The sequence below is a fragment of the Colletotrichum truncatum genome (assembly GCF_014235925.2).
Source record: "Colletotrichum truncatum strain CMES1059 chromosome Unknown Contig_0002, whole genome shotgun sequence".
Taxonomy (NCBI): Eukaryota; Fungi; Ascomycota; class Sordariomycetes; order Glomerellales; family Glomerellaceae; genus Colletotrichum; species Colletotrichum truncatum.
In genome coordinates, this window is record NW_027222399.1 from 2,135,158 (window position 1) to 2,145,978 (window position 10,821).

At 51.5% G+C, this 10,821-nt stretch overlaps 5 protein-coding genes across 5 annotated transcripts; 2 read left to right on the forward strand and 3 right to left on the reverse strand.

Moving 5' to 3' along the window:
* Positions 1-2,262: 2,262 nt before the first annotated feature.
* Positions 2,263-3,920, reverse strand: CTRU02_203534 (phosphoglycerate mutase family domain protein; the record flags this gene model as incomplete). Its single annotated transcript, XM_036724161.1, has 3 exons — positions 2,263-3,275; positions 3,329-3,784; positions 3,866-3,920. 3 exons carry the CDS (start codon positions 3,918-3,920, stop codon positions 2,263-2,265), a joined length of 1,524 nt encoding a protein of 507 aa, XP_036584275.1.
* A 1,852-nt stretch (positions 3,921-5,772) lies between these two features.
* CTRU02_203535 (DUF1168 domain protein) lies at positions 5,773-6,408 on the forward strand (the record flags this gene model as incomplete). Its single annotated transcript, XM_036724163.1, has 1 exon — positions 5,773-6,408. The coding sequence occupies one exon, from the start codon at positions 5,773-5,775 to the stop codon at positions 6,406-6,408; it is 636 nt and encodes a 211-aa protein (XP_036584276.1).
* A 25-nt stretch (positions 6,409-6,433) lies between these two features.
* CTRU02_203536 (uncharacterized protein) lies at positions 6,434-6,556 on the forward strand (the record flags this gene model as incomplete). Its single annotated transcript, XM_070204224.1, has 1 exon — positions 6,434-6,556. The coding sequence occupies one exon, from the start codon at positions 6,434-6,436 to the stop codon at positions 6,554-6,556; it is 123 nt and encodes a 40-aa protein (XP_070061987.1).
* A 171-nt stretch (positions 6,557-6,727) lies between these two features.
* CTRU02_203537 (t-complex protein 1 subunit gamma) lies at positions 6,728-8,674 on the reverse strand (the record flags this gene model as incomplete). The annotated part of the gene is made up of 6 exons (XM_036724162.1): positions 6,728-6,820; positions 6,888-7,531; positions 7,584-8,174; positions 8,238-8,446; positions 8,503-8,569; positions 8,650-8,674. The coding sequence occupies 6 exons, from the start codon at positions 8,672-8,674 to the stop codon at positions 6,728-6,730; spliced, it is 1,629 nt and encodes a 542-aa protein (XP_036584277.1).
* A 564-nt stretch (positions 8,675-9,238) lies between these two features.
* Positions 9,239-10,792, reverse strand: CTRU02_203538 (uncharacterized protein; the record flags this gene model as incomplete). Its single annotated transcript, XM_036724164.1, has 3 exons — positions 9,239-9,977; positions 10,036-10,404; positions 10,458-10,792. The coding sequence occupies 3 exons, from the start codon at positions 10,790-10,792 to the stop codon at positions 9,239-9,241; spliced, it is 1,443 nt and encodes a 480-aa protein (XP_036584278.1).
* Positions 10,793-10,821: the final 29 nt, after the last annotated feature.

Sequence of the window (10,821 nt, forward strand, 5' to 3'; positions counted from 1 at the left end):
TTGACGAGTTACTTAGACGCTTCAAGTTGGAGCAAGCGGCCATTTTCATTTGTGGTTGGGATTGGAAGGTAACGAATAAAAGTGTAAGTCTAAGCAAATCAACCGGTAGGACAACACGTTATACATCTTATCCTTGTAACTCGCGAATGGGTTGATATAGCCTGGTGAGATCGAACGACATTACAAGTGGGAACATAGGCAGTCGCAAACATCCTTTGCGAGGCGTTTGATCATTCAATGCGTCCTTGAGATTTCTAAGATACTGGTATTATGGGCTTCGTGTACATTCTACCTCCTTCATAGCCGTGAAAACGTTCGACTATTCTCACTCCTTTTGCAAAATATTGTTGGTCTTATAACGTACCGTATTGCCGATAAAGGCTTGCTGGCTTTCTGAAGCGTCAACTTGACAAAGTAACAGGACGTAGCGATTCTCAATCGTTCCAGGCATCTAAAAGCTCACTTCGCTCTTCTGGCCTAGGATGTATACTAAGGCCAAGCAAGCCATCCATAGCATGAGAACAGAACTAGTTCCACTTATACATGGTGAAATTGGAGCAGGAGATATGCACCAAAGGAGTCCTCCGACCTAGTCATCTGCTAACGGATTCCATCAGGACTGGTAATCATGTGATCATAGGGGCGAGGAAGACACAAAATGTACTCATAGTCCGCGAACGTCACCCTACGGCTCCCTGTAACTCCAATATATCATGTCAATTGTGCGTATTTCCCGAAGTTATCCGAGGAAACAGTTGGCTTAGATGCGGAGGTGCCCCAAACATCTATGATGCTTGCAGGCATACTGTTTTTCTCATCTTCCAAGCCTACTCTTGCCTTCAACGGACAACAATCTATCGGTAGTTTGTCTAGGCGATCCACAAGCCTGACGTCTATACATTCGTTGTCAGTGTGTACCAAAACTTATGGACCCTATGAACAATGGAAGGGTCACGTCATGATACGGGGATGAGCACAGTTATTCGGTCACGAAGAAACTCTATCGCAGTTCATACAGAGATATCACTCTTCTGGCCTGCGATCGTCCTCGCAGGATTATACTGACTCGGTCTCCTTCGGAAATACAGACACAGCCACGTTCGAAACTTCCCATATCTTTGCCTCATTATACAGGTACTCTGTCTAAGCCAAGTCTATTCATCGGCGTCTGTTGCAGTGGTCAGCACCTTTGCGCCACCCATTTTATTATCATAGGGAAATCGTGAAACAAAAGTCGCAATCCAAACAGCCAAATTGAACTACTCCTGGGTATGAAGGGGCCACAAGAGGCGCAAAATATGTCACGCTCATTTGTGTCAAACCACCGCCGCAAGTTTGACAGATGGCCCAGCTCTGTGGCAGTTGTTCATGCATTATATATCGGGATATACCTCGAAGTTCTCGAGCGTTATGGACATCGAGGGAAGGAGGATATGTTTATGACTCAACCCAGCCCAAAGTTATTGAAAATTCTGGCTTTCTCCGGTATATTAGCCAAGCCAAGTAAGCCTCTGTGCTCCAAGGAATATGTACAGATGAGCGATCACAAAGGCACTGCAATGACTGACCAAAGCGACATTAGAGTAATTCTAGACTCTGCCCTTGTATGATTTCTCATAGTGACTCTCCCGCACACCCCAAGCTTTCCCAGATGATGCTCCTGGTCGTCCAGGACGCTGCTTGTGTGTATCCCGTTTGGCTTGTTTACAAAGGGAGCAATAAAATACTACCTGCATAAGCCAAATCTGGTATGGTGCTGTAGTGCAAGTGCCTCTGGATATTGCGGCTTCCTTATTAGTGACAGGGACAACAAGCAGCCAGATTCATAAAGTCATTTCGTCAGTCATTATGAGACTGGCATTGATTTAAAACGCCGTTATTGGAAGTGCCAGCAGGCTGCGATGACCTATAAACAGACTCCTACATGTCTGCAGTCAAGCTGTTTGAATGAAGTAAAAAATCAATTTACGGCACGTTCGTATCTGCCTTTTCTCTATGTGCGTCATACGATCTAGGTATATCCTCCTTGCGTCATCAGAAAGAAGCCAAAAGCACCATCGATGAAAATACCTATGCCCTCTAATGCGTAAGCTCCCTTCCCGTGCATGCAGGCCATTCGTGAGCCGAAGGTAAGACACTTTCCACGCATAGTTTGAACCGAAATGCGCCAAACCAAAGAAAACACGCTGGTGCTTGGTGCTTGACGTCGAATTATCGACCCGGCCACCCATCCCAAGAAACCTCAACCAAGCCTTCACCAACCTAATAAACACTTCCCTCAATGCTCTTGTCCGCCTTTTCGGCGCGCGCTAAGTCATCCTCGTCCACCTCAGAGCCTAAGTCACTACTGTGGGCGTCACCAAGGCGGTTCGCGCGCGCTCCTCGCCGCATGCCATCTTTGTCTAACGATTCGTTTCCATTGTTCGACGGTGCTGTGCCCCCGTTCGTATTAGCGTTGACAACGCCGTTAATGCTTCCGTTAGTGCCATTGATGCCGTTGCTGTCCATGGCGGTAATAGTTGCGATCTTCACTTTGGTCGTAATGGATGCGATCTGTGGTCTGTGGCCTTCCTCCTCAGATGAGTCGGTATCGCTACCTGCAATCGACGTCTGTCCAGAGAACGTGCCTCCAAAATCCCGACCAACGTAGAGATGAGGTGAGATCATGCTGCGGAGACGGTCTTCGGCGGAGATAAAGGAAGGGGTCCCGTCGGGAGATGATACCACCTCTTGGCGTGATCGGGTAACGTCGATCTGGGGCGGTCGATTGCCATTGTCCTCATCGGAGCTGTAACTCTGGTCGCATCGCTTCGGTCTCCGGCCCGGCGCCGGTGATTGATGGCGGGAGTGGCCATTGGTAATCCCGTTACCGTTGGCAGCGGACTCGTCTCGCTGGCGGAGAGCCTCTAAATCTTCGCGTTTCTGATAGTGGCTTTTGTGGTTGCATCCGTTAGGACAGCCACCCCATCGACGCGTCACAATGAAGGTCTTACTGCGCTCCAGTAGGCTAGACGCCTTAACATCCTTCGTCGGCCTCTCTTGATTCCCCTCCACTTCGGACTTTCCTTTCTCATCCTTGTCCTTGAGTTGGGCTCGTTCCTTACGCAATTCAGACCACGTGCGGAGTTTGTTCTCAAGGAGGTATTTGCTGCTTTCTTCTTGCTTGCGCATGATGAGGAACTCGCAGTGGTTAACGTTACGGAGGTCTTCGAAGTACTCCACGGTGAAGTGATACCACTTCATCAGGAAGACACGGGACATAAGACCGTGGGTGACTGCACAGCACTAGTCAACACTGAAACACAACTGTGATACTTGATATACTTACCAAGCACGCAAACGCTAGCGAAATCGTCTTCCCCAAACTGGCGCCATAGACTCTCGTTGAAGCCACTAACTCTGTCATAGGCATCTGCGGCACTCTCGCCATTGGGGATACGGTAGAAAAAGTGGCCGTAGTCAGCGCGCTCCTGCCACATCCGCTCCATCTCAGCAGAGCAGGGCTGGAAATTACCAAAATCCTGCTCACGCAAGCGTGGTTCTTCGTAGACCTTAATGTTAGAGCGCTTGAAGGGCGAGGGATCTTCGTCATCCGACGTCAGTGTTGAGAGGATGCCTTCGGTCGTCTCGCGGGTGCGCCTGTACGGGGAGGTGAAGAAGTGCAGTGTGTCGTCGGCGCGCAGCAGCTTGCGCAGGCGCCGACCGGCGTCGTATGCTTGTTGCCAGCCATCTTGGGTCAGTTTCACGCGGTGATCGGGGATCGTCTGGTGGATTTCGCGGTTCTCTGTGCAGTGACGGGGTGTGATGGTTAGCAGTCTGGTAAGGACGGACATATTCGGGGTTCGGAACAAGGGAGTCTGCGTACTGTTGCCCTCAGACTGGGCATGTCTGATGAGGATAATGAGCCTTGGCTTCGCCATGGTGAATGGTTTTTTGTTGTTGGAGTTGTTTCGAGAACTTGAAGTCAGTTGTCCAGAGTTGCTCGAACGGTGGACAACGTTGGTGGGAGGGAATGTGATTGTGGCAAAATCAAAATTATTGTAGCCAGGAGTATTTTGATCAAGGTCGGGTTGACCAACAATAGAATTCAACGGCAGGTCACAAAACAGTAGCGTTGAGAACCTTGTTGACCGGGAAGTGTATGGAGAGGAATGCGGCGGGGCAGGCCTAACCTTGGGAGGGGCTGCCGGTGTATTTGTATCGCGTTATGCCAACCTTAACCTTACGGGCAGTGCTTGAGAGGAGGACGGTCACTGCCCTAATAATGCGTTGACGTCTTCCGACCAACAGGTTCTCGGGGTTGAGATGGGATGAGTTTAGTGTAGGTACAAGATACGTAAGGCGTAGCAAGGAGTAGCTAAGAGTCACAAGATGGAAAGTGTGTGTGTGAGCGTGCAGATGTTGGTTGTGACGGTGTGGCCCTTTTTTTGACTCTTCTATGACAGTGCATGGGTAGCTGTCGGGGGGTTTTCTGTCAGGCACTAATTGCTTCTTCACTGTACATCAATCATTGGCGTGTTTGCCCCCCTCGTGTGACAGGTATTTTTGGTGCTTGTCCGCCGCCTGATGGTATGGTTTTCATACGTAGAAATGACCCCTCGTCCCACTGAGGGCCATCATTTTTTTGGCAGGCCTTACCTTTAATTTTCAAGCCTTGTCCTTCCCGGGGAAAGGGCGTATCCCCTTTACCAAGGCCCCCTGGCTCCCCTCCTCCAGCGGGGTACATCGGAGAATCTCAACAGGGTCCATGGCCAATCAAATGCTTGAGGCAGCGCCCAACCGGCGGCTTGAGACAGGGAGTCTGCAGCCCCTGATTGGCGCACTGGCCCTCCGATAAGCGGCGAGGCTGTCCTTGCCCCCAACCCTCAACTGCGGCATGGCGGCACTTGTACGCATGCAAATGCCTTCCTAGCTTGGGGGTTTTTTCTTCCTTTTTTTTTTTTTTTTTTTTTTTTTTTTTTTTTTTTGGGCCCTACAAGTCTTGCTCCAGTCAAGTCGAAGCGAAAAGGTGCACAAGCGAAAGAAAGACTACAGGGGATTGGCTTGCTTTCGTGGTCCCATTTTTTGCCTTTCTCTTTTTCTGGTCTGTTACCATTCCCACCCTTTGGCCTCCTGTCAACTTTTTCGTCGACCTGCAGCTAGACGACCCGTCGCTGCAACCCCATACTTAGGACTAACCTACCGCAATTCCGCATTTTGGTTGCACCTTTCTGGCGTGGTAAACGCGTGCCTGGAACCGCCCATTTCTGCGTCGCCTTTCCGTCACTTAATGACATTCTCCACTTCGCCCACACCATTCCACACCTTTGTTAGCCTTTCCCACCCTCCACTGACGCGAGGAAACATACGAACAACAGCCGCCGCCGCCTCGGAGCTCTCCTAACCGCCACCCCACTCTAGCCGAGCCACTCACAGCAACGAACCACGGCTGACAATCCCTTCCACCCTTCTGTTTGTTCACTTGCGTCGCGAAACTATTTACTGCCTGTGGAATTTCCAACCGCCAGCCAAACCAACACGACGAGGCAAACAAACAAGCAAGCTAGGGAATCTCGTACCCAGCCCACTCCAGAGTAGATCACTCGCCCGCAGCGTTCCCAATCCCGAATCAGCCCATTCCAGATTTGGCGTCATCCCATAATCATACGATCCAATCTCAACGCGAGCACCCGAGCTACCAACGAGCTTTCTCCAACACCCCGAATACCCCGCAAAACCAAAGACACCTTGCACGCTGTTTCTGCAACGTCGATAAGGCGGCCCTCAACAACCATGTCCGGCGAAGGCCCCGAGTCCATCCCCACCTCCGCCGACCCGCGCAGCCGGCGCCCGATGAAGAAGCGCGCCCTGACTCCCGTCTCCGAACATGCGAAGCAGCTCGATGCCCTCTTCTCCAAGCCCGACCAGGAGATCCGCATGCCTCCTCCTCCGGGTGCAGTAGCCAAGCGCGCAGTAGCCGCACCTCCCGAGATCGTCACCAATGTCCAGGGCTCCAGCGCCGGAGCTGGGTCAGGCGAGTTCCACGTCTACAAGGCTAGTCGTCGCCGCGAGTACGACCGCCTGCGCGCTATGGACGAAGAGGTAAAGCAGGAGAAAGATAACGAGGAATTTGAGCGCCAGAAGGCCGAGCGGGAGGCCAAGGACGAGGAGCGCACGCGCAAGAACAGGGAGAAGAGGGAGAAGAAGAAGAAGCAAAAGGCGAAGAAGGGTCCTGCAACGCCAGCGTCAGCAAATGGCAATGCAACCACAAAGGGGACGGCTACTAAGTCGACCGCGACGGAAACATCTACAGGCAAGGAAGATGGCGACGCCAAGAACAGCAAGGGCGATAATGGAAGCAAGGAATCTGAAGCAACAGGTGCCGCCTCAGTTCAGCCTGCTGGTTTGGTCATCCATGACGATGATTGATTCATCTTGTGAGCTCCCAGGGGCCATGAGCTTGAGCTTCGACCTTGGCAGTACCAAAAATAACTTCAGATCAAACGGGTGGGTCCAGGATTGGCAGACTGTGCCACAGGAGACACAAACAAGCAGGGCCCCCGAGAGAGCCATTTAAAAAAGCATCAAAGCTTTTTGAAGTCCCGAGAACGTTGTCGTCTAGGTATTTCTAATCCCATGTCTATGCCTTGTACAGGGTATGACTTTTTTTTTCATCATCATCTCTCTCGCAGCGCACCTACACCTCCCTGCCTTCCAAATACCCAGCCGACTAACTTCATCAGGCATCTTATTCGTCACCGCCGCCGTGCAGGCCATTGCCTACTTGCGCAGCCTTTCTCGCGCTGCAGATATCGTCAACTCTGAGGAGCAAGCAGGCGGACTAGTTATACATGTGTCAGTGGATGTGCTGTAAAAAATTGTAAGCTTTGTAGATGTAAACCACATACCTCGATAGCCGTCTTGATGCTCTGCAGCTTGATAGCCTCCGGCTCCCAAACGCCGTACTCCTTCATGTCTGCAATCACACCGCTGTCTCCGTTGATACCCCAAGAGTGCTTGCCCTCGGCGTGCTTGGCGCGCAGATCCGTCAGGACTCTGACGGGGCTGGCACCAGCGTTCTGAACCAAAGTGCGGGGGATAACCTCGAGTGCGTCTGCAACGGCCTTGTAAGGCCACTGCTGAACACCCTCGACACTCTTTGCGAGCTGGCTCAACCGCACCGAGACAGCCATCTCGGTAGCGCCACCGCCAGGGGCGAGTCTGGGGTTGAACATGACGTTCCGGGCGACACCCATGGCATCCTGGAGGTTACGCTCAATCTCGTTGAGCACATCCTTGGATGGGCCTCTGAGAAGCACTGTGCAAGCCTTGGGATTCTTGCACTTGGTGAGGAAGGTGAAGTACTCGTCGCCAATCTTCTCAATCTCAAAGAGACCGCAGAGCGTGCCGACGTCCGAGTCCTGAATGTCATCAACACGGTTGACGATAGTGGCGCCCGTGGCTCTTGCTATTCTGTTGTTGTCCGTCTTGCGGACACGGCGGAGAGCAGTAACGTTAGCCTTCATCAGATAGTGTTGGGCAAGATCTGCAACGTGCATTAGTTTTGCCATCTAGAAAAAGTCTGTTCCAAAGGCGCCGCTTACCTGAGACGCCCTTCTCGGTGATGACCAGATCAGGCTTGAGGGCGAGGACAGACTCGCACATGGCCTTAACCTGCTCTTCCTCAATCTGTAGAATGCGGTTCCAGTCCTCCTCCTTGGAAATTTCAATGTTGGTTTGCGACTCGCCCTTCTTGTACTCCAGGGGGCAGTCGAGAAGGACGATTCTGGGGTTCTCTATTCTCCGACGCATCTTGGGGTGGGTGATGTCCTTGTTGAGCATAACACCATCCAAAACTCTGCTGTCTTCAATCTCGCCACCAGGAACCTTCTCCACACGCGCGTAGCGCTTAATATCAACCTCTGTCTTGCCGTTACCGACCTCCCACGTGACGGTGCGGACGGCTCTAAGGGCAAGGTCGCACATCAGGTCCGACCACCTCGAGACAAACTTGGTGCCGATAGAGGAGGAGATGAGGCCTTGCATAGCCTTGTCATCATTCACATCGATAGGGAGGGAAATGTCGTCCACGATCTCGAGGGCGTCCTTGAGCGCCCGGCGGAAGGCGGCGATGATCTGGACGGGGTGGATGTTGCGCTCGAGCTGGGGCAAAGACTGGGCAAGCATCTCACCAGCTGCACCATGTCAGTATTTGTGTGCTTTATAAGCAGCATGTCTTGCGCGCGCCGGAAGCTCACCTAGGATAATGACCGTCGTGGTTCCATCGCCAACTTCCTCGTCTTGTGTCCGGCTGAGCTCGATCATGCTCTTTGCTGCGGGGTGCGAAACCTCGATCTCTCTGAGAATAGCGTGACCGTCGTTGGTAAGGACGATACCTCCCATGGGGTCTAGAAGCATCTTCAACATAGCCTTGGGTCCCAAGCATGATCGAATAATGTCGGCGACACTGTTGATGTGGGGTCAGTTGATTCACACAGAACTGCAGTCGAGGGAAAATCGTACGTCTTAGCAGCTGCAATATTGGAGAGTTGAGCCTTGCGACCAGTCTGCCGCTCACCGCTCTGGGTGTCTACAAAGAGATATAGTCAGCATTGCTGCGTAACATGGGGGGGTAGCTCATCAAGCTCCAGCAAGGAGGGGCTAACATACTCATAACCAGCACAGGGGCCTGCATGGTGGGCAACGACGAATTCGGAGTTTTGATGAAAAATCGGTTCGTCTATAAGAGTTGTTTCGACGAGGAGCTTCACCGGTGCAAGGGGAATCGTGGAGATGGCGGGGGTGTTGCTACTGCTCCTCAAGGCACCGGGCTTCTAAAAAGTTCGCTGGGCGGGTTTGTTTTTTGGCGGGATGTAGCAGGAGCACGGCGGAACCTATTTCCCGATTCACCGAGATTCACCTGGGTTCTTATCAGCCACACCGAGACGGCTCCACCCTGGCGGTGGAAGCTTCGTTAAACGTCCTGCCTCTATTCCTTTGTCATCAATCACCCTATTGAAGCTTATATGTGTGCAGACACACAGTCTCCTTGGTTATATGTAATCTTTTTTAATCGAATTTTTTTCTTCTCTTGAATCGTTCAGAAGCTGAGAAACTCGTTTGAAATCGCTTGCTGGTGTTGTCATTTAAGTTCTATATCCCATGTTGTCCTCGCCCTCTCATACTTCTCATCACCCCAAGCCTCGTCGAGTACCTATCAGCTAAGTGTATCATCCCGGAAAACCGCCCTGTTACACCTCTACCACTTGATTTCATTTCGGAGACCTGAACTGTTTGAGTGGCGGATGGCATGACCTGTGAGGTTTTTGTCATGTCGGGTGTTCTGCCGAGAGGGTGCGGAAATCTGCCGGGGTATCGGTCTTGACCAAAGGTTCAAGTGTTGCTCTTGTGCATTTGGGGGAACGTGAACCCAATCCCCCTGGAAAACAATGTCCACAACACAGCTGTCGCGGGCCATGGCCTGTTGGATCTCGCACCACTGCTTTCTGTCCTCGCGCGCTTGTTGGTGCACGTCTTCCCAGAACTCGGATTTCCGTCTCATCTTGTTCTCCAGCTTCACTCGCCGGTCTGTTTCCTTCCATGGAAGTCCGAATACGTTCTGGGCAGAAAAGAAGTCCTCTATGATGTAATGACCCGGAACATGGTCTAATTTGGACTGGGTCACGAAAATCGGGATTCCATGTCTGCTCATTCTCAGCCGCACATTGTTCGGCTCTACAATTTCACCGAGCGGGCTGAGAGAAATCTCAGGTAATCCATCCACGTTCTGCGCTTCTGTTGGGTTCTGAGAAACTTTGCAGATCATCTGCGGTTGCCATATGGTCGACGCCAAGCTGACTTTGCCAGCGGGTACAGCAATCTTAATAGAGGATCTTGGCATCGGGTCGAGTACAAGAGGAACCGGACCATTGGTGTTTATCAAGGGCCCGCATATCTCGATACAAAGCCAGCTGCGCTTTACCCCATCGACATCAATGCTAAAAGCTGAAGTTAACTGCTGACCAGGACAAATAAAATGAGCTTGTGCGGGCTCACATGTCAAGATCAGTCATAGATATTGACTGGTCACCCTGATGTAAAAAAGATTTCCCCGTTCTGAGATCATCCCAACGGCCATCAAAGACTTCCTTGCCCAGCGGTGGACCGAAAATTTCATGATGAGAATTGTGTCCTTGTAGTTGAAAGTGAATGGATTGTATGGTTCGCTCTCGGTACCCGTTAATTCTCATGGATTTCTCTTGGAACGAACTAAAATCCATGCTCACTCGGCGACTTTTTTGTTCTTGTCGCCACTCGACGTTCATGATCTGATCGGCCCGCTGTCGATGTTCCATGCCCTTGATTTTGTGCGGGCTTTCGTTCTGTGTACTGGTCACTATATTCAACCGGCGTCCACTTCGGTAGCTGGCCTCCGTCAGTGAAATTGACTTTATTGTCCGCGCCTGCCCTGAGCTTACACATATGGAAGCCTTGCTCTATAATGGTAAGCCCGCTTAGCATATCTCTGTGAACGGGTTGTGTCTGCTTCGGCCTTTTCCTCGTAAGTCGTGGGTTGGGGTCTCATTCCTTTCATCAAGACCTCTTGCTCAGCAACTCTCTGAGTCTCATCTTGTCGGAAATTATGAGGCAAGTCGAGAATGATGTCAGTCAGATGGATGCCACCGACTCCCATGGCGTCACTGATAAGATCTTCATGACGACGGACTACTTTTCCACGATGGAGTGCGTCGTGTTCTTCTTTCTTCTGAAAGCTTAGGTTTACACCTGTGAGAAGCTTTTCCCGCACACTCATATGCGAGTGAAAGCCGGAAGTTTTCGTGA